Source organism: Psittacula echo (assembly GCF_963264785.1).
Source record: "Psittacula echo genome assembly, chromosome: 10".
NCBI lineage: Eukaryota > Metazoa > Chordata > Aves > Psittaciformes > Psittacidae > Psittacula > Psittacula echo.
In genome coordinates this window covers 7,765,940-7,790,923 of record NC_137741.1, presented here as the reverse complement: position 1 = coordinate 7,790,923, position 24,984 = coordinate 7,765,940, and the positions used below count along the sequence as shown (strand labels likewise).

Sequence of the window (24,984 nt, the reverse complement as noted above, 5' to 3'; positions counted from 1 at the left end):
GGTGCATGGTGTTCCTCCTCACTACCTCCTTCCCCGGGTCCCGAGGCGGCACACGGCGAGCAGGGCAGGGCACAGCCCAGCCAGCGGCCCCGCTCAGGGCCGCGGGCCACCACAGATGAAGGAGGCTTGTGAGGAGTTCCCGCCTCCTCACTGCGCGCCCAGGCACACGCTGCACCACAGCCCTACCCTCCCCTCAGCACGGCAGCACGAGGGCCCTGCTTGCCCCAGGCTCCTCCAGCAGCCATGGAGGCCCCGCACCACTGCACTCACCGGCCTGTTGTGCCAGGCACAGCCATATAAGCGGGTGCTTCTCTCCTCTTGGACTGGGTCAGCCCGCTTGTCCCTTACCCAGGATGTTGGGGCTTGGGGAAGCATTTTGAATGTCAGCAGTGAGCCCCAGCATGGACACTGAGGGGCTTTCCAGTCCTGAGGAAAAACACTTAAAAATGTTGCTTGCATTACACATCTTGTTTCCTCACAGTGCCTGGTAGTCAACTGCAATAGCAAAGATTAAAAAACCACATGAATTCAGGTACTTTTAAAATAATGTTGAAGTCTTCCACTAATGCAGCTGTGAAGTACTCAAGTGCTGACTCCAGAGGGGTCTCCTCAGCCCTCAAGGATACTCAAAAGCAGCTGAATCTGCTGGATCTCCTCTTATACTTTTAAAAATGCTTCAGGAAGCGATTTTAAGTGCATTTTAAAATTCCATAGACTGTGCCTAGCTCCCAGTGTGACTTTGCTGCAGTACAGTCAGGTCACGGCCAGAATGAGGAGAGTGAATTGCTCTGAGGGCACCGCACCTGGGCACAGAAACACGATCCCTATGTTGCGTTCTTTGGACACGGAGATAGTTTCAGCTTGTGGTAAAATATCTGTGTCTTGTTGGCTTTGATTTCAGTTTAAACATGTTACATTTTGATGCTTGGAACTGTTTTGCTTCAAAAAACCATCCTTGTCACACACACAGATACTGGTGCTCCAGACAATAGTCTCCTTTCACAAAGGTTCCCAAACAAGGCGGCAACTGTGGGAGGGTGCAGACAAAGTCATCTTTGTAATGCTCTTAAAAAAAATAAGTTTGAGGATCATGTGAAAAGCCCAAACAGAAGAAATTTCAGAAAAATCAGCATTATCCTTCACAGTCCTCTGCGCGTTCACAAAACCTGATGTCTCATTTTTCAAGTTAATGGCATTATTCAGGAGTTCACTTTAATCTAGTTCAAACAAAAAACATTTGTTACAAAGAAGTTAACATTTATAATAAAGCTCTGATGGGACCCTCAGTCAGAGTTTTTATATTAATATGCTCTCCTTTTTCCCCTAAAGTGAGTATCGTAACCACAGCAAAAGCCTGGGCTTTATTGGAACATGCACTAGAATAATCAATTTTTACATTGAGGGAAAACTCAGGAAAGACAGTTTAGTAATAAAAGTGACCTACAAACAAGCCTCTGCCTGCTTTGTCTTCATCAGGTTTGCAGCAAAGAATCAGCCATTTTGTTTTGTGGCACCTTTTCTAGAGAAAATACATTGTTCACTGACATGCATTAACTAGGAAACACAAAAGGTTACAGCAAATGCCTTCCATTGTGAACAAAGAGCTACACACACACACAAAACAAATCAATCTCTGCACATACGTAAAAAGATGACTCTTAGCAGTATGGTGGATCCACTCTCAGATGTAGCAAAACCTGAAGTGGGTGAGGAGAGGAAATGAGTGAAGAGCATCTTTCTACTCAAAAACTAGTGTGCAATAATATTTTATGAGAACAGTTTCCCCATGCATAATTTGACCAGATTGCAAGGATAAATACAAACACCTTTAATTCTTTCAAATACTCTGTGATCTTTGTTAATAGAAGTTACTTAAGGTTGTCTTCCTTAATGCCTAAATCTCTCAGTTTTGTCAGAAGGTGGCTGGTAGAATCACCAGACAGAAGAGTTCTGAATATTCAGATCTAGCTGATAATATCTGTGTGCACATGGCCTCTAACTCTTAGGGTTTGGTTGTTGGTTTTTTTTTGTTTGGGTTTTTTTTCATGTTTTGCTGATGTCAAGCTGCTCACAATCAGTACACTGAAGATTTAATTCTTCATTCTGACAATATTCAGTTCAAAGACTTCCCTAAACAGTGTTCTTCTAGAAACCCACCAAATCTCAAAGTATTAATGATATCTTTCTTACGGTAATGTGCTTGAACAAAGTCATATTGTTAACGTATGCATGTTAAGCACAATGTATTATTATGCAGTCAAAGAAAGTTTGCGAGTCATCTGTTTCACAGGACAGTTTTCCAGCTGATCAGTGAAAAGCCCTGACTACATTGCGTAAATTCTTCAGTCTGTGTCATACATCTCTAGCTATGTTCAGTCATAAGAATTTGTCTGGTGATTACATAGAGGGCTTGCCAGAAATTCTAACAACTAAACTTAAGAAAAGCTGAAATATTTCCCATGGAAAAATGGTTTCTCTACAAAGGCAATTCAACCAGGTTACCTTTTTCCTTTTTTTCCTCTATCCTTTTAAATAGAGCAACAGATCTCCAAACTCTAAGGGATTACACAGCACAGCAACTATCACAAAAAAAAAAAAAAAAAAGATTTAATTGCAACACATATGTCTAAAAAATAAAATACAATATCAATCAAATTTTATTTTGCCTGAGAGATCTATTGCTTCTTTGACTATTAATTTTATCACTTTGCAAATTCTTCTTTTCTACAGTCTATCATTATCAGTTCAAGATCCACTTCATCAATGAAATCCCAGGCAAGCAGTTAGAGCCAACTTTTACCATGTCTCTGACAGGCACTAAGGAGGATGCTAAAAACTTGCCCATCACACTGTGAGTATTGGTGTTACACATCACTGTACAACTGAGAAAGAAGGTGCCAATTTATTACACTATCATGTATGTAAATTGCTATGTATGAAATGGTTTAGTACAAGTAAGTGAAGATGAACTGGAAATTGTCTTCCCTTCACCCATGTTCCCTAAAAATTGCAAACTTTTATAATGTTCATACTGGTTTTGCACAAAAAAATCTCTATAAACCAAACTTGGTAATCTTGGAAGTTTCCCTGAACGCTAAGTATCCTGTCCACTTATGTTTGGCCCATACCATGGCTAAAAGAGGGAGATCTAATAAATTAAAACACAAATAAATAATCAGCTGTAATTAAGGTAAATAATTTTGGATATTTCTTATGATGGACACCGTATGCATTAACAAAAGCGAAGGCAACCGAGTGGGTCAGAATTTGCTCTAGCAGACAAAAGATACAACTTAGATGCTATTATGGGACACCTTTTCTTTTGCTGTCAGAAACCCCAACTGCTTCAGCAGCTGTTCAAGCTTCTCCCACTTCTTTTTCAGCATGTTGCCATATTTCACCACTTTATGCACCTGGAGGAAGAGTATCCTAGAGACAGTAATGGTCCCTTTTGGAGAAGGAGGAGGAAACATAGTTCCTTCTTTGGTTTTAAAGATAAGAGCAAACTAATTGTTTGGGCTTTTTTCACTTTAACCATAATAATTAAGACAGCATTATTCTGGTTTTGTTTTCTGCAGAGCTGAAAGTATAAATGGGAATAAAACCTACTCTTTTCTTGTCACCCTGGACACTGATATTGGTGAGGTAATAATGATCAAGTTAAAATGGGAAGGAACTGCAGTTTGGGAAAATCTGTGGGACACAGTTCAAACCATAATGACATGGACAAAAGGCACCCGTCAACCAGGACTTATAGTGAAGACAATAAAAGTGAAAGCAGGGGAAACACAGCAAAAGTAAGTGTACTGAAAGTACAATTTTTTTCTGTAATAACACCACAGATATTTGGCACACAGGTTATTTTCATTCAAATGCAAGCATCTGAGTCCCAGCACTCTCACTGATGGTGAATTTATCCATGTACAATAAACTGAGTTTGCCCCCTCCTATCAGACTGCATGATTTTCAAGTGATTTAAATAATTACTAAATAATTACTTTAGTTTTAGGTCAGAAATTAATAGAAGGAAATGTTCAGGCTCACTATCTGAGTTTAAGGCACAGTAGCCTTGGGTGGTAGTTTTGTTGATACATGGGAATAGAAGATAGAGAAGGAGTCATACATACAGTCAGCATACATATCCAAGGAAGAATTTTAACAAGTTCTGCAATGCAATTTTTCCACACAATTAATTACAATAACTGATAACAATTTGTGACTTATTTTCAGAATGTGGTTATCTCACTCCATAAGGAGCATATGAAATTTCAAAGAAACAAGATACTTTGTAAGATAAATATTGGCTCCAACATTAATGTGATGAAAAATTCAGATTCCTACTTACAAAAAATATGCTAAATATTAATTATTTGACTTTCAGTATGTAATAAATAGAGAAACTCAGCATCTCCATTCTTGAAAAATATTCACTAAAAGATCAGATCTGGAACTACACGGTTATCTCATTATTCATTGAAGTTAAGGGTTCAAAATTCCCTTATTTTTACCTCATCCATTCAAGAGCCAGTCCAGTGTCTGATAGCAGATAAGGAATTACTACACTGTGGAGGCTGTGTAAGAGGTTCCTGAAATGATACATTGTGGAAGCAAAGCTTCAACTACAGACAGTTTGAAATTTCTGTGGTGGGTGAGCAGAATGTGAGCCGCCCCGGAAAACAAAAGGCTGTACATACTTCTACATATCATACTTTCACTGTCATTTGACACCAGTTTTTGCACTCTGGTTGTGCTCTTTTAAATAGTGTGAATTCAGTGATTTGACTTTTGGCAGCTGATCTCTGAAGTAGCACTAGAAATGAGTTTTCTGAAGAAAAAATATGAATGCAAACAAATTAGTATCTTGTTTGGGATTTTTTTTGGGGGGTAGGGTGTGAGGGTGTGTGGGGAGGGTGTGTGGTAGCGTTCGTTTTTCCTTTTTCCCCTGCTGATCGCTTTGAAACTGGATCACCAAGTCTGAGTGGCTCTGTTCTCTACATACAGCAACACTAATAACACTTTTGCTTATTCACTCAAAGAAATTTCTGCCAGAAGACAGAATAACAAGAATTGTAATGATTTCCACTGCTTTAATCCTTGGAGAATTTTAACTGAGCAGTTTAATTAAGGTTAATGAGAAAAGCATGTCTTACCTTTTAACTGTGGCTCAGGCTCAGAAAGGTTTTTTTTCCTTGCTATAGTCTCTTTCGTACTAGCATCAGTTATTACTACTGAAGACTTTCTGTGGAACAATACTTATTGGCCAAGATGCACCTCCTTGATATTGAAACAAAAGGCAAATCAAACAACTGAAAGAGACATTTTCATAAGACAGTCTGTGTGTGCTGAGGGGCAGAGATAGGATCACATCTTATTGGGTTTTGTCCCCCTGAAATTGTATTTTGTAGGTATTTTCTTCTCCTAATGCAGCACTTGGCACATGCTATCAAAAACTACTTCTTAAAGTAATGATCCCAAATCAGTACTGACCTAGCTGCTAGAGCAGATTATAGCGTAGTATACACCACAAAGCAGAGAGTTCTTTAAATACACATTTTTGTGCCTTGGGAATGAAGGCTGTGAAAAGATTATGTCAGGTATACTCATTTTTCTAACCAGCTAGCTCCTGTCCAGTACAGCTGTGTCAATAACTTGGCACAAGCCAATTACTGCTGATGTGCTACGTAAGAAATCCTAGGAAATAGGTATCTGAGACGTGGGTAGTTGTTATACTAACAAAAATGATGCTAGTATCTTCAAGGTACCTAATGCTTCTTAGGAGGTTTTTTTGCTGCAAGCATAAATGGGAGTTTGTGTCAAGATTTTAATGGATACTGATAACCCTCTGGGGTTTGTTCTGTGTAATCTGGGCTTGTCATGGTTATGGAAATGACGTGTTACTGTTGAAACACTGTATTAATGCTTGATGGGGAAATGAAAGATTATTATTCCCTAAAAGGAAGGGCAAAGGACATTCAAGGAAAAGTATTTTCTTCAAAGAGAAGAGCCTGTAGATTTTGATGTTCTTGGAAAGACCAAACATAATGGATCAAAGAATCAGGAATTTTAGAAATTCAATACTAAAAAACGGTAATAAACACAAGATGTGTTTTGAGCTGTTTGGCCCTTTTCTCTAGCGTTTGAACAAGCTGTTGGCAATATTTTTATCTCCACATAGCTTTACCTCACAATGTTTGCAATATTTATATACATGATAACTTTTCCTTTGTTAGATTATCTACTGAGAAACACTTAGACACAACATAATGGCATAAAAAGTAGTTAATAAAAGACAATTATGAGCAATAAAATACCAGATTCCAACATATTTGAGTTCCATATATGGAAAAAATTTCTGTAGCGTATGGAGTTGCTGGTGGGTTTAGCATCCTACGTAACAGGTTTTTAATGACCTCAGCTAAATACCAGTGTCCAGCTAAGTATTAGCAGGCCAAGTAGTGCAACCCTGGTAATAAGAGTTGAAACAATGGCTATCGAGAATACAAAGACAAAAGTGCAGGTATGCTATGCAGAATAGCATGCTGTGTATGACACCAGAAAGAGACAGAAGCATAATAAACTCAGTATGCAGGAGTTGCCTGCTCCTTTTACTCACCTACTATTTGGTAGCCAGATACATCTCTTTCCTCACAAGCCCATGAAAACAGATACCTTCCTGTAAAAGACAGGATAAAGTCAGATTCAGTGTATCTAGAGAGCACACTTTTATAAAGATAGTAGCCTTAAAAAGTAACTTTATGCTTACGTGCTGTGTTTTCTTTCTAGAGCGACCTTGTGTTCTCAAAGCATTGACAACCTTCACCTTTATCCAGCGCAAGAGAAAACATTTGTGAGATGTGAAGATCGCTTTCAGGGGCAAAACAGAAAATGAGCAAGAACACAAAAATCAACAACTCACCAAGATACATTCAAAATAATACACATCTAGCAAAATGTTTTAAAAATACACAGCTACATTACATTTAAATATCCTGCTAGTTTCAGAGGTGGTGAAGAAAATACATTAAAAATTTAGATTTTGTGATGCAATAGTAAGCTGAAATAGTGCTTTGTCCATCTAGGAGCCTACTCTCAAAGAGATCAATGAGTGATTTCAAGGCAACTCTCAATTTTAAATTGCTTAAAGTTTTAGAGAAACACCTGCTCACTAGGAATAAAAAAATTCCTTTTGGAAACAATCATTTCCATAAGCTGTTGGAAAATTACATTTTGTTCAATTTAAGGGAAAAAAGAAGCCTCATTTCCCATTAAATACTTTGAAACATTAATATCCCCAGGCCGAAAGTCAAAAACACAGCGCTGCACCAGCTACTAAGAAGGAGAAAAAGTGACTGCTGCTGCTGAACCCAGGACACGACTACTATCAGTTAAAACTTTCTTGTATTATTTCCTCATGAAGGGGGAATTCATTATTCATAGAAGGAAATATTCCCAAATAGATAAAATTGTAAACAAAGTTTGAGCTTTTTCCTTTATAACATTACAAAACTAAAATGCATCTCAACATACAGAACGCTTGAGGTATTGTTCATAACCATATGACTCTAAAAATGTTTTGTTAACTATTTTAAAGTACTGATTTAAATTACTAGCAATTGAATTATTTTATTGATGCTTATTATACTATGCACAATTCTAGCACAACTAAGTTAACTTTTGCTTTAAAATCATACTTTCATGAGCAGGTAATGCCTGGAGATTTTTGGATTTTAAATTACTGTTTAGCAGATTTTTAGCATGATTTGGAACTACATGAATAAATGAAAATGATAAAACCCTCAAACATTTTCAGTGCATGATCTTATAAATTCAAACATACAATTCCCTTGTTTCTTATGCCAGAATACAAACCACATAAACATTATTGTCTCAGATTATTTTTATGGTTAGTGCTTACTGAAATGTTTGTATGTCAGAGTATTTAATTTGTCACTTTGTAATGCTAGGCACAAGAGTCATTAAAAATTATGTTTCTACAGCTCTGTGCTCTGAATGTAATTTGTTTTGAATGTTCTCTAAATGGTAAAATATGTGTGAGATAGTTTCTCAGGCCTGGAGCAAGGATATTTTCCATTCTAAGATATTGCAGGGAATTCTGAATCAAAATATATGGATGTTATCAGAATGCAAGTGAGATTTATTGAAAAAGCACAACAGATGAACAAGTTAAGCAGAGTGAGCAATCCTGCAAACGACAGTGATCAAATGAGGAATGCATCTTTGCCAACCATTCAGAACACTAGCTTTTAGCTTTTGAAAGCTGTTTTCAGTAACTACTATTCCTGAACCAAAAACGCTGACCAAATACAATAGGAACTGAAGGTACTTACTTTTCAAATGAGAATGGTTGTCCTTACAGAGGTATATGTTTCAGAAGCTAACCTAATATTTAAGATGGGCACTTAGAGTAGATTCTTGATTAGGAGAGATATTTATAGATTTTGATGCAAATTCCATATAAAAGAACCTGTAGGTCTGCACTGAAAGTTTCTGCTTTAAAAGATTTTGCTCAAGAAAAAAAAAAAAGGATTTTTTTTTAAACACAAAAAGCATTTCTGCCTTCTATGTCTAAAACGTGATTAATTCAAAGCTTCAGGTTGGTACCCCAATACTTAGATTTCCTGACATAATTATTTTATTAAAGCTTTGTACAATGTTCTGTGCTTGCATATAAACTGATAACTTAAATACAGTAGCTGAAAGTCCAATCAGGAGCGCACGCAGAAAGGGAAAATTTCAGCAACACCATAGGCTATAATCTACTGGAAAGACTCAATTGTTAGACACCCAGTGACAGCAGTTTTAGGTGCATAAATTTAAAATGGACTGTGTCCTGAAGAATGACAGACAAGGAACAAATGATGATGTGGCCATTTTAGTTTTGAAAGCACAATGAAAAATGAGACTGAAAAGTATATGTGTGTGGCTAACTCGAGTTCTGCATCTCCCTAGATTGTTTCTAGAATTCAATTTTTGCTTTTAGAAAAAGCTAGATCTGCCACTCTTACTTCTTATGTTACAGGTTGGTTTGTTTATAAAAGATTTGTCTATTTATAGAATTGAAATACCGTCACTTGAATTTTATCTACACCACTCATTAAGCTATGAACTTTGTACGCTTTCAGAACCACATCCTACCCCACTCTTCAATAGGCTTTGTCAGAAGATCCTGAAAGATGACAGAGCAAGAGACAAAGGCTAGAAAGAACTGGACTGTGCTCCTCCAGTGCAGAAAAAATGTTAGTGCTTCGCTATACCTGAAAAAAAAAAAAAGAGCACAAGAGTTGGCAAGACAGCTTTTAATGAGATTTGTATAATGTAAAACATTCAAAGAGCCTTTCGAGTCATGATTTTCCTGTAGTTACACATCCTAACACACTTAACATTTTGGACATTAAATTGGCATTTCTTTCACCGTAGTATCTCTTACATGGTGAAAAGGCTGATAAAGGGATCTAAACTTCAGGAGAAGCAAGCTTGCAAGCACTAGTTCAGGAAAAGCAGGTGGAGAAAAAAGAGATGTCTACAGGGTGCTGAAACTCAGGGAATGGGATACTGCAGTTTGAGGGTTTCTGAAGATTTTAAGGTGGGGAGAGGCTGGGAGACAAGAATCGTTCTCCAGTTCAACTGACTGGTATATCCTCAAATAAGACAACTTGAAAACTTCCATAAATCAAATAGGAGAATTAAAAGAACATTCAGTATTTGATCTCTTGCAGATATGAAGATACATATTCTGACGTCTTTTGCAGAAATATGTCCAAATAAATCCTGTCCCTGTTTTGACAGCCATTACACTGATTTCTGATATAAAAATTAAATAAAGCCCAAATTGTTCCATAATAAACCTTACAATGCCTGAACATAAAACTGTAGTTACATGTACAATCACAAGTGCCTATAGTGGTGCCTTAATTTGTGCTCATTGGAATTACTCCTGTGTCACTCCATACAACTGAGTCAAGACCTTGAAAGCCATCAGGAACCTGCTCCTGTCAGAGCAAGCACAGCTTAGAATGATACAATGAATGTTGTTCTTTGCATCAACTCTCTGTAATAATGGACTTCCATATTCAGAAGTAAAAATTCCTTCTTTCCTTTTTGTGTGCTTTTCCCAAAACAAATACTGGAACATTAAAGGCAAGCTGTATCAGTGAAAGAGAGTCACTGATAGAGTCAGAGTTTCATAGCTTAAGAGGAGTTTGATGCGCTTCTCACACCCACACCATTCTAAAAGCCACCACACTCACATCATAACTAAAGCATTAAGAAATACAACAGGAATAAACAAATAGCTACAACTAGTGATTATTAGGTCAAATATTAGTTAGAAAAATTACAGCTATTTATGTACCCCTTTATTTCCCCAAACACTTTTTAAGATAGACACAAATTTGTATTTTAGATGCCTGGGCATTATTTCTACCCCTCTGGTTTGCGCTCCTAGACAGAAATGTAACTGTAACCACCACCAAACCTATTAGGCACCTATGATGCTGATTTGCAGAAGGGCTCTGCTCCAACTGATTTTCTTCTAATACCTTTTACCCTGACAGTGCTATTTAGCTACAAGGGGAAGCACTTTGATATAAAAAAAAAACCCAGCCATGGGGAAAAATCAGAAGGTACTGCAAGGAAGGAACTCTGCATGTGCTTTGATTACATCAAAGCATATGCTGCTCAGTTAGGGGAACAGATGTCTAAGGAGGCCATTCTCAACAAACGGCCCTAAGAATGAGGCTAGCTGGCAGGACTTGACTTTGAAAAGCAACCCGATTCATGAAGTCAGCTATACAACACACCCACGAAACACAGACACTCAGCTTACCAGTTTTAAAACACCTTGCAAAAAGCTTATTCACTTCTGAAAGTGTTATCCATCAGTTGTGCATTCAGAGTACTATGTGTTAACTCCAGTATTCCCCTTCAAAAACATCTATTTATTTCAGAAGGTATCATTCAATAGTAATGCAGCCAGGCCTGAATACCCCACTAGTAACTAGTTTCCATTTTGAAGATAAGAACAGAGAAAGCTTCTGTTCTGTGATCATACAAGGTAATTTTAGAGTTTTTCCTTAAAAAGGTTACACAAAACCATCCACTCCTACATGTTAAATTTGGGAGGTGCACTTGGATAGTGTAAAGACTATCCAATTACTTTTTGGCATGACAGCCCCTTTCCATGAAAAACCAAAACTTAAACAGAAATAGAATCTGTATTCCTTTTCGCTTTCAGGGTTCAGAAAGTAAATGGATCTTCAGAAGATGATTTCATCAAGTCTATTTATTAATGCATTTCAAGTTTCAAAAAACCTTACATATCTTTGCACAATACTTTATTTTTTGCATTTTTAGTAAAAATTTCCAAAGTGAACAAAAAAGATACTGTATAAAACACAGTGGACATGAAATTGACAGTAGTATTCCATTTCATTGTCTTGAACTTTCTTTCGGTTTTACCACATCTTGACTTGCAGTGGAGAGTTCAGTGCACATTTCTGTTTTCAGAAAACATTTAACTTAGACTGAAACTAAAATACGGCAGCATTTGTCTGCCAAAATCCTACCACAGGATAACATTACAGGCAAAAAATTTACATGTTCCAAAGTCTACCACACTCAAGAAGTTACTAAGAACTCTTGCTGAATAAAAGTCACCATTTTAGAAATGCAAACCCACTTCCAATCTTTGCACAGTCTTAAAACAAATGTATTTAAAATGACTTAAAAGCAACTACACACACTTCTAACTAGTTAAGATCATTTAGAATTATTTATATAGTCTATTGGAATTGGGGTTTCATGTACAAAATTTGTCTCTAAACCATGTACAAAAAGCTGTATTTTGAAAAAGTTACCACATACTGTACAAGTTTACAAGGAAGAGATCCCATTATATTCTGTTAACATTTTTGGCCTTGCTGGCTTGCGTCACATTATGAGAATGATTGTATAAACCTTATACTCTTAAAAAAACAAAACAAAACAAAAACAAACAAAGGAAGCCTGTCCAACCCTTAGTAAATTCTCTCCTAAGCAAAGCCAGGAAAATTATAGCCATCTGCATCTCTAATTAGCTTGGTGCTTTTGGAAAACAAGCAATAAATATATCACAAGCTTAAACACTTTGTAATGCCCCCTTTCATCTCCTGCATAGCAGTAAGCACCTTAAGACACCTTTTGTTTCCTCTTTCAAAAATGCCAATTATTTACATTCGTCATAAAAACTTTGGAATGGGACATTGTGCTGTTGAACTTCACTACTGGTATAAAACTGTGGAAAAACTGGTAGTCCTAAAGACAATTTGAACTCTGCCACAGTAGCTGGGCAGCAGTAGCTCTAGTGGTTATCGATCAACAATATCATGCTGAAGCGTTATTCAAATATCTGATAAATTAAAAAAGACAAAACCTACAGCCTTTCTTTCTTTCCACATCCCTCAGAACACAAACTTAATTGTACTGTAAGAACACCTAAACAGCCCAAATAAATTGGTTGCAATTTTTAGAACAAGCTGAATAACAGGTAGGATTTTCTACTGAAGCATGGAAATATTTCATCAAACTATTCATTATTTAACTGAATAATCAGACAAAATGAGAATATTTATGCTGAGCTACAAGAAATTAGACACCTCTATAAAACATTTTTTGAAACATTCTGGCATTTGCAGAGTTTGCGGAACACCTGGTATATCTCTAAAAGACCATTCAATCTTGTATGCTATGTCTTAGCAGCTGTTTGACAAAGATGAGTGCTTGAAACAACTTTGATCATGATAAAAAAAAAGTCTGATTTGATTCCAAATCGCTGTGTAAAGCATCACAAGATCCTTGACCATTACACACCATAATCCTCTGTTATCCTGAGTATGTCAATTAAACAGTAATTTCTTCATTAATAGCGGAAAAGTTTTATAATACAAAGAAAACATCCATATTGCAATTCTTTTGTTTACAATTGCACACAAGTACGGGTGTACGTTAGAAATACATGTCTGCATATAACAATGTATATACATTGACAAGTAATGTCTCCAGTGCTGAGGTGGTCTAGCTTCCTAGTCTTGTCTGGCAGTTGAAAAATAGAATTTTTTGTTTTTCAAATTCTTGAGTAAAAGTTTTCCTACAGCCATATTTGCCTGCAAGTGAAGAAAATGCAGCAATGAAGAGCACAGAAGGGGGAAAGAATCACGATAACTCTAGGACTTTGTGCCACTAAATTAAAAATATGCAAGAAAACCACTTTTCTTCTTTTTGAGCTGGAAGATTCTCTCATTAAAAATTAACCATTTCCACTTGTTTTGAGGGCATATCATGCTTTTTTTTTTTTCCTCTTCTATTTTTGAGAGTTAAGACTGGGGACAATGACTTATTAGGTTTTCTTTGGAGTGAGTTTTCCCATTGTAGGCACTAGGAAGAACCAAGGCAAAAAGCTGCAGTCAACGTCTCGTATGTCCCATCTGATAACTCTCTCGGGGCCTTTGCCGCTGTGGTGGCTGAGTGGTCTGTGGTGGTCTCCTCCTTTTTAAAGTGCCTGTTCCAAAGAAAGATGCACATTATTAAAATGAATTTAAAAGAAATAACTTCTAGAAAAGTTGCCACACAGATTACATAGAACTATTTCTGAAAGGCTCCAGATTTAGACCTGCAAGGTTTTAAATAGATTATTAACTGCACGGAGGATTTACAGAATACATTTTATTATCTCAGCAGCAGTTTCTTAAATAGGCCGATTCTTAAAAAATATAGCATGGAATAGTAAATAAAAGGAACTCTGATGTGGAAAACATCTTCAAAGCTTTCCTTTGATATGCATATTATGTTATAGGAGAATAAGGCAGGAGTTATTTTTATGATTGTTTCACTGGCATGAATTTTATTTCATTTTGAAACTAACATGAATTAGTTTCACACTGGCCAGACTAACAACTGTAGGTTGGGACACCTGAAACTTCCCTTCAGAACAAAACAGTTGTGGATAAAACATTACTCTAAATTGAATAACCTTACGTACTCACCCGGAAGTGGTTTATGAGGAGGCAACTTTGGATTACTGCTTGGAGTATGAACACTGCATATCTTAATGAAACCAGCCATTAACATGATCAAGGCAATTCCCATAAGCAACACTGCCCACCAATATGCCTGAAAACATGAAAAAATTATTTGGGGTTGGTAGGCTGGCAGACATGCGTAAGAGACAACGATCATGAAATATGGCTTTCCTTTGCCTTTTAAAAGTCACCAAAAAGCTGTTCTGAACCATCACTTAAAATATGACCACAGCATTTTAAAGAAAAACAGCCCAAAGTTCTTACACAGAAAAAAAAGTCCAAAATGCTTCGGATCCATTCTATTATTAAATGAGTATTTCACTACAACAGAGCTATATAAGCCTAAAATCAATCATCAGCTTACACAGAATTGACTATGCAGCTCTATAATGGTGTTTTATTGTAGCTGTCCTCCCAGTCTAATATTAGGAAAGAGTTATCTAAAGTGCAATAAAAATAAGAAATGCTCGAGATCAATAAATTTAGTTCCTAAAAAGAAATCAGAGCATTCAAACATGAAGATTTAAAACAGGAAAACCCAAGGAAATTAAAAATGTGAACATTAACACCGAAACAGTGAACAGAGATATTAACACAAAATATTTGCTTGTTTGTTACTTACTTGTTTCCATTCCCTTCAGTCTATCAAAATATTTGCCACACTCAAGGTGCTTATAGAAAAAACTAGCAAGACAAGGACTGATTATACTTTGAAGAATTCACAGAATGGTTTGGGTTGGAAGGGACCTTAAAGCTCATTCAGTTCCAAACCCCTGCCATGGGCAGGCACACCTTCCAGCCTGGCCTTGAACACTGCCAGGGATGGGGCAAACTTAAAGGGATGGGCCATTCAGGATGCTGAAGTACTGTATATACACAGGAACACTTCCCAACCAAGAAACTTTTACATTAGACTAGTAAGATAAAAAAACCCCCAAACTTACCACAATCCATTCTGCAATATTTTCATACAGCTCTGGATTAAAAATTGCTTTCTTTAATCTAGCTAGAGGGCCATCAGCGTCTACTAGCCGACACCTCATAAAAACATCACAATAGCCTTTAAAATCATTACAAGGAGATCCAGGTTGTAAAGTAATAGTTTTACGACCAAAGTGTCTCTCCCACTGGTTAGAGCCTGTACTTGCACATGTAGCTGGGTCCACTGAAAAGTAAACATAAATTAATCAATTTAAAACATGTATAAATACTCTGTTGTTCAATCATTCAAAACACTTTTGAAAAAAATTAAGTTTCTACTAATCTGTAAAACAACAAAATACATTGTTTATCTTCTAGAAAATACAATGCAGTGTCTATCTGAAACTAAGTATGAACAGAATTGCAGTATGCTCTCATGAATGAATGCGATACAAATACAAATGCCCCACAAGATTTCAGATACCTACTGCTATGTTTAAACATACAATTCAGACAAATCTTACTTTTTCTCATGCAGCAGACATGACACAATTCTCTATCGTCCTTGCCATCTGAACTAGCACATGTACACTCCTCCAAGCCATGCTTCTCACAGATGGAGCCAGCACATTGCTGTTTGAGACAAAAGCAAGAGAACATAAAAATCAATTCCACTTCTAAGCACACTGACATTAGAAAAGATATTAATTTTTAATAGCTGAAAGTATAATCATAGGTCTAAATGTGCTTATCAGTAAAAATAATAGCTTGAATTTCTTCTAAAGTTTATAAAAACAAAACCCTACAGTCAATCAACTGCAGTGTTTAGGCTTGTTTGGCAATTCTTTTTTAGCACTGTACCCTCTTTTAGGGCCTCAGAGTACCCTGCAAAACTCTCCCAGCACTGCAATTCACACTGAGACATCATTCATCAAAACTCTGCTCAGGAAAATAATCAAAAGCATGTCTTCAAAATACCTTAACTCAGAAAATAATGAGATTAATGGCAGGAAAGATTCTGTGTTTAATCCCACTGTGGGATGACCCTTCAGCTAAAAAAAATTAGAAAAAAACCCTCCAGTGTGTTTATATTCTTGTTTCAAAATCAAGGAACTATATGGACAATTCCTCACTCTTTAAAATGACTCTAAATTAGCTGCAGAATTATTACAAGCAGTACCATTTGGTTAAAAACCTGGACTGCAGAAAACAGAATTACAGCAATGCAAGTTACAGCCCTAAGAGGAAGACTTTTGCTTGTTTCTGCTTCCAGGTAAACATAGTCTCAATTTATGAGACACTTCTCATCAATATTTTATGGCAACCGCCATGGACTCTTTAACCTAGGAAACTAATGACAGTTCAGAGTAATTCTATATGCTTGCACATCTGTATTACATACACATGGGTGGAGGAACTGTGTATTTTCATTAAACCAAATTCAACATGTTTTCATAGTATATTTCGTTTTCTAAGGCAACAAAATTACTTGACCAAGACTGAAGAAAAATAAAAAGATGGAACTAGGAAACAAACCACGTTCATACTCCAATTTGTACAAACACTTTAAGCAGAACTTTCTCAAGGAGTAAATCTAGCTTGATATTTGTTACCTGTTCTTAATATTTGGTGTGTGCCTCTTTGACTGAAACCAATAAATCAAACATTTTTATTAAAAAAGGGATTAATCTTAAACACTTCTCCAGTAAGTATTGAAACCGTATCACTTCATAATACAGCGCCTTGCAATAAATGGATGATAAAAAGCCCATACCCCATTTATGCAAACTTGTGTGTTCCTGTTGCAATCTGTGAAGTTTGGTTTAGGATCAGATGCTGGACAGAGAGCACTGACACCATTACACATTCCTTCCTTTGCGCAGTCAGAATCATTTCGACACTTATCAGTCCTCAGTTTGAAATTACACTGTGCAGTACAGCACGGGCCTTGGCTAGGACTAGAAATAAACAGAAAACACTGGATGTAAAGAAAACCCATGAACTATTCCAGAAGAACTCTTCATCCTGACACATACACAAAGTCAGCATTTTTCTGATTTGTACTAAGTAAAATATGAATTGAAATTATTTTTTCCCACCCCTTAAGGTAACAAAAGGTTACCGCTCCATTGGTCATTGTAGCAACCATTTAAACTATTTACATTATGTTAGAAACCCAGCACATTTTAAATTAAATATATAGAAAATAACAGCATTTCAGAGTTTGTTTATATAAAACATTTAATTAGCATGTTGACAAAATTAAATCAGGAACAACTGATGAGTTTGATGGTTTCAGTTTCAGTGTGATAAAGATTTATCTGTCACCAATTAACATCCATAATAATATTTTTCCTACTTTTTTGCAGGCACGCCACTTATTGTTTAAATAAACAAGAAAAGGGAAGGAGACAGGTCAGGTCTTTATCAGAAATCACAATCAGCCTATAAACAAATTCTGGGGAAAGAAACATTTGTCAAAGAAGCCATATAGTATAGTTTCACTGGTTCCTTGAGAACACTTGGCTTCCTTTCCATCACAGACATCAAAACATCTGAGCCCCTTATGCTATGTACATGAGTGTAACACACCAGTATATCTGGTGAAACCACAGGAAACAATTATTTCTCTTTCTGAGGCTGTGTTTGAGTACATATATGCTATTAAAAGCAGAAGAGTGAAGGTTATAAAATACATAACTACTTCATTAAAGCTCAGCCTTCCAAGTCATCATCTCAAATTATACTGCATCTTCACGCTATTCACAGGGTGCTCATTGGCATTTAGTGGACATTAGAAGATAGCACAAACCTTCTGCAGGTGAGCACATCTCTATTTTAAAACTATTGCATGCTAAGAAAAACAAGCTTGTCACACATGTAAAGACTAAAGGACACGTAAAGCAGCAGGACAGGTACCATAGTTTTCCTAAAATGTATTTTAACATGTTATTTATTGGATCTATTCTTCCACTTGGATTTGCTTTACAGATCTTTGGAAACCTCTTTGTATAGAAAAATTTTCAGTATTAACAGAACTTGGAAAATGAAAATCCTAAACGAAAAATGATACATCCATTCATATTTAAGACTGTTGCAGCAGAACATAAAGCTAGACTACAATCAGCTGAACATGAGAGCAAAGAAAGAAGGTGGTGTTGGCACCTGGTGTACTCACAAGGGAACAACTCACCACAGGTGCTATACAAAATCTCAGAAACCAGTTATAAGACTAAAAAAAGGGCTTTTATTTTGGCAGAAATAATACGAATTTGCAAGGGGGAGGGAGGAGAAGACATGCAAAATTATTGTAACTGTGAATTCACAGGATATGGTCCTTCTACTGTGTGTATACTGTCAAATAACACTATATGCTACTTTTACTTCCACTTCCAGGGTGACAAAGATCATTTTAGGGCAGGAAAGATTAATTAGAACAGAATTGTGTATGTTTTATCAAAAAGTTGAGCTGGTTTACACCTAAAAATAATAGAATTTCCTCTTCATCTTTGGCTGAGTCTAACCAGATGTTAGATTTCTGTCTCTAGAGAGGCATAAAAGCTCACACTTTACATGTAGAAAAAAATCCCCTTTTTTAGATGAGGTAAGCATTTCAAACATATCTTAAGCCACAGAACTGAAAGACAGAAGTTGATTTACTTCACTGGTAGTCTTATGATCTTTAAAAGTTCCTCTTCTAAATCACTGTGTACACAACACTGCCAAGATAAAGGTGACTTAAAAACACAGATTGATTTCATTTATAAAACAAGGTTTTAAAAAAATAAAAATCAACCAACTGTATCTTTCAGTCATCTTCCAGTTAGGCAATGCTGTAGAAATGGCATTAGGATAGGATCCAATTTCATATCTTCCATTATCATTTGGGCAATTAATGCTTTCCTGTACTTATTGTAAGAACAGCATTCTGGGCACATCTTTCTGAATCATCCAGCTTTTGCAAGAGGCATGACCCACTTCCAATAAAGGTAACAGAAACTCCACACACATTTGTGTGCACTCAGTCCTGTGATATGTTACACTGCTACAATTCAGTGCTGTATTACCTTTCAAAAAGCTAGAGAACAGTCATCTAACAGACAGCAAGCCACAATTAGCACCAAGAACGGCACAGCGTAATTGTGCTTACAAACTTCTCACTGTATAAGGCATTTTAAACACTATAAATACTTCAAGAATAATACAAGTAAACAGATTCAATTTCTAAAATACCAATTACAGCTACCAATAAATCCTCAAAATGAAATTGTACTGTAACAGAAATGCACAATACCTGCAGTGTTTGCCTGGTTTTAACTTGCATTTTTTATCCTCTGGTTGGTTTGCATCGTAACAGCATTCATCTTTACATTGGTCACTGTATCCACAATCACACTGTTCTCCTTGTTCAACCAGTCCATTGCCACAGATGGGCTGACCAGACTCTGAAAAATGCCAGTATATTTATGTACAAAGCAGTACAAAGAATATGCAAATAGACTTACAAATGTTTATGTTGACTCACAACAGCATCCAGCTAATCATGACTGAAAATGCCTGGTCAAGATGGACTTCGGACTAGGGCTCAAGTCAACCTGCATTATTTGCTTGACACCCAGCTTAGTCATTCCTGCAATTCAGAGAATTTTAAGTCTCTGAGTAACAGGTTTCTCCTGCTAACAGTGGGAGTTTCTTGTGTAGAAAGGAAATCAACAGTGATAAAAGAAAGTTTTCTGCCTAAGCCTCCAACAGAGCAGCGTCCTTTTTTGCACTCCACTTCCTTTAACAGAGTCTGAGGTCTTTAGGGCAAAAGCTGATGGCACTGGGAGTAAAAGTACAACTTCTACTCCAAAACCTAAACCTACTTGCTGCACAATCTCATGAAATTTGTGAGAGCTTATACATGACAGACTCTAGAAAGAAAATTCCTGCAAACCCCTTATTTTCTTTTTTAATATTTAAATATTATTCCTGTATTTTAATTTGTGCTCCTTACCATTTGTCCTTTCACTGGGCATGACTGAAAACAGTCTGGCCCTGCTTTCTTTACTCTCTCCCACCAGGCATTTACAAAGACAGACAGGAGCCCACCCTCACCCCCCAGCCTTCTCTTCTCCCAACTAAAGAGTCTCAGCTCTCTCAGACTCTCCTCGTATGTCAGATGCTCCAATCCCTTAATAATCTTTTGCTGGACGCATTCCAGTATGCCCATGTCTTTCCTAAACTAGGGAGCCCAGAATGTGACACAGTACTCCAGATCGCAAATTCAATTCTTAACTTCCAGAGTCTTTCAATAAACTATTAAATTAAAATTAAAAAAGGAACTTTCAGCAAGTCCAGAGGAGGCCACAGGGATATTGGGGGCTGGAGCAATTCCCACACAAAGACAGGCTGAGAAAGTTGTGTCTCTTCAGCCTGCGGAAGAGAAGGCTGCGTCGAGACCTCAGAGCAGCCTTCCAGTATCTGAAGGGGGCCTGCAAGGATGCCAGAGAGGGACTATTCATCAGGGATGGTACTGATTGTATGAAATTTCTGGTTAAGCATTATAGTAACAGCTTAGCCTTTCTGCTTTCAGGATAACTTAATACATACCAACAAAGCAATTATTTCTCTTTTTCTCAAGAACTTGGCTGATATTTCGAATGCTACAAATAGAGAACTTGTTGTTGTTAAGTTTGTCCCCCGATGTAGCTCTTGCATACATGATATAATTGCCATTTTCTTTCTGTCCCAAGTTCTTGGACTCTCCTGGAGTGCACTCCATTCCAGAATCATGCTGCAAGACAAATATTTTAAAACTATTTCTATCAAGACAGGTTCTTGTATTTCTTGCTATCATTTTATAGATGCGCGAAAGTAATCTAAGTTGGTAATATTAACACAGAATAAAAAAGGTTCATAAACCACCATAATCTTATGCTCTTAACGTTTCTTGGAATACAAGAACTATGCAAAAAACCATTGTGCTTTCACGTATTTCCCTGCATCAAATACAACTTGGAGTAAAATTAGAAGAACCATCTTCCAGGCTGATCCAAAAGACATTTAATTCAGTTAAATGGGACTGGTTTTTCAGTTTCATGTGTTCATATTTTTAGTTATTCTTGGGAGGCTTGTTCCCACTCACAGCAGTAGTATTAGGGATTTTCTCAGGGCATATGAAGAAATCATTCACATGTGAACATCTGTTTTGGAAGAACTCATCATTCCTGTCATATCTTGATTTCATTTTTTTCCCAACAGTAGAAAGCCTAGATACCTAAGTTTAAAAATAAAAATTCCAAACCAGAAAACTTTGTTCTCATCTCCAGCAAAACCAAAAGCCTCATGAGTTCAGCTTGCCACAAAGAAATCATGCCCTTAAATGACTGGGAGACAATTTTGCTCAAAAATATTGTTCTTGGTATCTTAATCCTCTCCACAATTTTCGTAGGTAAACTTGTAAGTATAAATAATAGAACATGTAAGAGGCAGTTCCATCTTCACTTGTTGAATGAAGTGTCCTATTAACCAATTTTGTATTGATTCTCTCTCCTCTCTAGGATAAACTAAAATGCATTTAAGTGTTTATGTGTGTGACTGTAGTCTTTTCATCAAAAACAGGGAAGTTTTTAGCAAATAATACTGTAGTCCCTTTATAAGAGATCTGAGCTAGTAGAAATAAACAATTCAGAAAAACCACTGTTGCACCAGTGTTGTCAAATACTCATAAAAGGGGGTTAGTCTGGCAATGTGTTTTGTTTGTATACAATGTGCATGCAATATGCACATGCAGTCTTGATCATGTTCTCCTTGTTTATAAGGAAGTAAAAACTCCATTTCAAATCATGCACTTAAAAATGGCTGAGGATCATTTAACAGATCAATAGCAATACTCACAGGTGAACCAAAGTTATGCCCAACCTCATGAGCAAATGTAATGTGAGAAACCTTGGGAGGAACATGAGAGCCATAGTTCTGAACAGTGATGATTCCAGTGTTCAAAGACTTCTTCTTACCATCAGAATACAGTTTGCTCTTTTCACATATTCCACCAGAGCTCCCTGCATTTAGACAGAAGTTAGTCATTTAAGAAAAGTACTACTGTGTTACTTTTCTAGTGACATTTAGAACAAGAAACAGCTTGCCTCCTCAGTGGATGGTTATGGACCAAGAGTTCTTCTGTGTAATTAATATTAACCCAATTTACAGAGTAGATTGGATTTATCCACACTAATGCTCTCAGCAGTGAATGGCTACATTCACACAGTTAGCTGTTTTAGAATAACTATTAAGTAAGAGCTATTTGGGTGTTTCACTGCAGAGACAAGCCCCGATTTCATCATACCTGTAGAACAAGACTAGCTGGGTGCAATGTCCAATACAGGTAGCCTCATCTACATCCCGTTTGGATTTCACTAAGTAAAAAAACCCCACAGTAAAAATCACAGGAGATATTTTCTCACAGCAATAGCATTTCTACAGAATGTCATTGGTCACTCATACCTTTCAAATAAAAAGCCATCCACAATACCAGCTTTGTCTAATGGAAGAAATGTTTTTCTTTATTGTTCATAGAAAGACAGCCAGACTAATTGAAGTGACACATGATATGCAGTTTATATTTAAAAAAAAAAATATAGAAAACAAACCATAACCAAAACTGTGAAAATTTAGTTACAATTTTTTGTCCATTTGCTGTCAATTTAAATGAGTTTTTACTTTTCTTCTTTGTACCTTCCTATAGTACTTTCTCATAGCTCTGAAGGTTTGGATATAATTACCTGAAGGGGCTCCAACCCAAGCCAGACCAAGGACTCCATCATCAAAATCACGGTCTGTAAACACATAGGCCAAGCAATAATCATCATGATTCTGTTCCGAGTTCAGTTCCAGAAACTTTTCCACACCAATGTTAGGAAATCTGAAGGGATTGGAAGAGTCCTTCTCATCTACAGTTGTGTTAATCTAGAAGTGAATTAAAACAAGCTATAAGACATGATTCATTTTCACTTGACTCATAAATACCAGCTAAGAGGCTTACAATCATCAATACCTTGTTATGTTACATAAAGATGTTGCTAAAGACTCACAGGCCTTACCTTCCTACCCAGTACTTGGAAAACCAAGTTCTACAATAAAGAGAGCATTTGTGTAGTAAATCCACACCCTATTTCTTTCTTCCTTTCCATGAGTACCCAATTTATGTTTATGCTTTTAAATCACCACTTTTAGAAGGAACCTTCCACCTATACAGGCATTATCTATTTTAGTACCTTGCATGAAGAGCAACAGAGTTATCTGACACAGTCAACACTGCTGAAATGTTAACAAGTTGATTCCTATAAAAACTAACTATGGATTCATAGCAATTACCAGGTTTTTGACAATAAATACTAAAACCAGACCAAATAAATGGGTTAGGGAACAATTTACTGCAGAGACACCTGTTTTACAAAATTACTAACAATAAATGGTTACAAGTGAACAGAACTTCTGAACAATATAGGCTCCAAGCAGTATCAATGAAGCTACAAGTATTTCCAAAACAACTTACTCTTATTCTTTTCACCATGAAGCTGATGTTACGAATTCCTGAGAAATCTGTTGACTGATAAATTGTGTCAATCGCTTTAACATGGCTGGATATCTGTCAAAAACAAAAGCATCTACAGTTCAAAGATCTATGCCCTGCACTATAGCTAATCTTAAATAGTAGAAAACACAAAGCCTATACTTTACATGTAAGATGCTGTGCCATACGAACTCTATCAGGACTTTTTAATCAAATGCTGATGGCAAACAATGGAAATAAATTACTACATAACCTATTATCTGCATTATCACCATGCCAGGTAACAGCAAGCATTTTGCCTTTTTTTTTTTCCCCTTTTATTTTTTACCATGTAATTCTACCAACTATTCCCTTTGTGATACTCACTCGATTAACTGCCACAGTAAGACAGCACAGTAGTTACAATTCTATTCAAAGCACTGCATTTCTTTTTTCTCAAACAAAGCAACTTGTTACGGCATTATTGTTTTATTCCTGGTAGAACACAAATGTGGAAAAAAATCATCATTTACCTTTTCCAGCACCACAAAAATGCTAACTCATTGAAAACCTGATTCTGAAGGTGACTTCAGAGCTTTGGAAAATGTTACTCAAATTGATTGAACAGTGTGCTGAATAAATAGCAGTCAGATTTGTAAGTGGCACTGAAACTTCAGACTTCAAGAGTCTGAAGAGTGTACATTAACCTGCTAGTACCAGTTTTAGAAAATGATCAGCAAAAAACACAAACCCTTTTTCTAGTTAATAATATACTGACAAACGAGAAGCATTTGCCTTTAGTGACTACTGCTTTTATGACCTTCCACTACCATTAGCCACTACAGGAACACATCACAGTGTCATTAGCTCACAGTGTTTTGAACCAAAATTCCAAATGGAAGGCTATGCAAGTGTTAACACAGATGCTCGGCAGGCTGTCAAACAGAACAGAACTCTTCAGGAAGTATCATTTTTTTGAGTAAGAATTGAGAAAAGTCACACTGCAAGTCTCACTCAGAGGTGCCAAACAAAACACAGCTGCTGTTATTAAAAAGAAATACAAGTGCCTGGGACTTTTGTCACAGACACACAGCATCTTTTTAGTGACAAAAGAAAGCTATAATGTCAGGATCACTAACAAATGAAACAAGACATTCTAAAGTAAATAAGCAATATATGCAATTTAAATTATATTTATCAGAAATACACAAATATAGTAAAAGCAAAAAATTTAAAATTAAGAGATTGGAAATACCTGTGCAATTACAGCTTCCCTTGTTCCATAATGTTTGTAGAACAAATGATCAGTCTGAATATACAGCTGACATGTATTTTTTTCAGCCTGAGTGGCACGCTTTTTTCTTAAAAGCTGTGGACCATCATTCTTAGGCTCTTCAAAAGGCTTCTACGTATACACAGGAAATAAATCTATTTAATTTCATAGATCTACATGCT

At 36.5% G+C, this 24,984-nt stretch overlaps 2 protein-coding genes across 11 annotated transcripts in view; one reads left to right on the top strand and one right to left on the bottom strand.

Moving 5' to 3' along the window:
* The window catches only part of LIPC (lipase C, hepatic type), a gene marked incomplete at both ends in the record, with an annotated part of 76,048 nt that extends 69,159 nt beyond the window's left edge, over nt 1-6,889 (top strand). Inside the window, 3 exon segments of the mRNA XM_080626276.1 lie at nt 2,731-2,851; nt 3,579-3,797; nt 6,784-6,889. Of these exon segments, the coding sequence (XP_080482402.1) occupies nt 2,731-2,851; nt 3,579-3,797; nt 6,784-6,889 (446 nt within the window).
* Nucleotides 6,890-11,202: 4,313 nt separating this feature from the next.
* The window catches only part of ADAM10 (ADAM metallopeptidase domain 10), a 46,962-nt gene continuing 33,180 nt past the window's right edge, over nt 11,203-24,984 (bottom strand). For 6 of the 10 annotated variants that reach the window (XM_080625998.1, XM_080626000.1, XM_080625996.1 and 3 more), the window contains 11 exons: nt 24,785-24,934; nt 23,533-23,625; nt 22,760-22,943; nt 21,876-22,039; nt 20,589-20,772; nt 19,291-19,441; nt 16,771-16,954; nt 15,521-15,629; nt 15,020-15,240; nt 14,040-14,166; nt 11,203-13,555 (listed from right to left, as the gene is read on the bottom strand). In XM_080625998.1, the coding sequence (XP_080482124.1) occupies nt 13,461-13,555; nt 14,040-14,166; nt 15,020-15,240; nt 15,521-15,629; nt 16,771-16,954; nt 19,291-19,441; nt 20,589-20,772; nt 21,876-22,039; nt 22,760-22,943; nt 23,533-23,625; nt 24,785-24,934 (1,662 nt within the window). In that variant the 3' untranslated portion in view covers nt 11,203-13,460. The remainder of the gene's footprint in view (nt 13,556-14,039; nt 14,167-15,019; nt 15,241-15,520; nt 15,630-16,770; nt 16,955-19,290; nt 19,442-20,588; nt 20,773-21,875; nt 22,040-22,759; nt 22,944-23,532; nt 23,626-24,784; nt 24,935-24,984) is intronic. The other 4 variants (XM_080626005.1, XM_080625997.1, XM_080626004.1 and 1 more) reach the window with 1 other exon arrangement.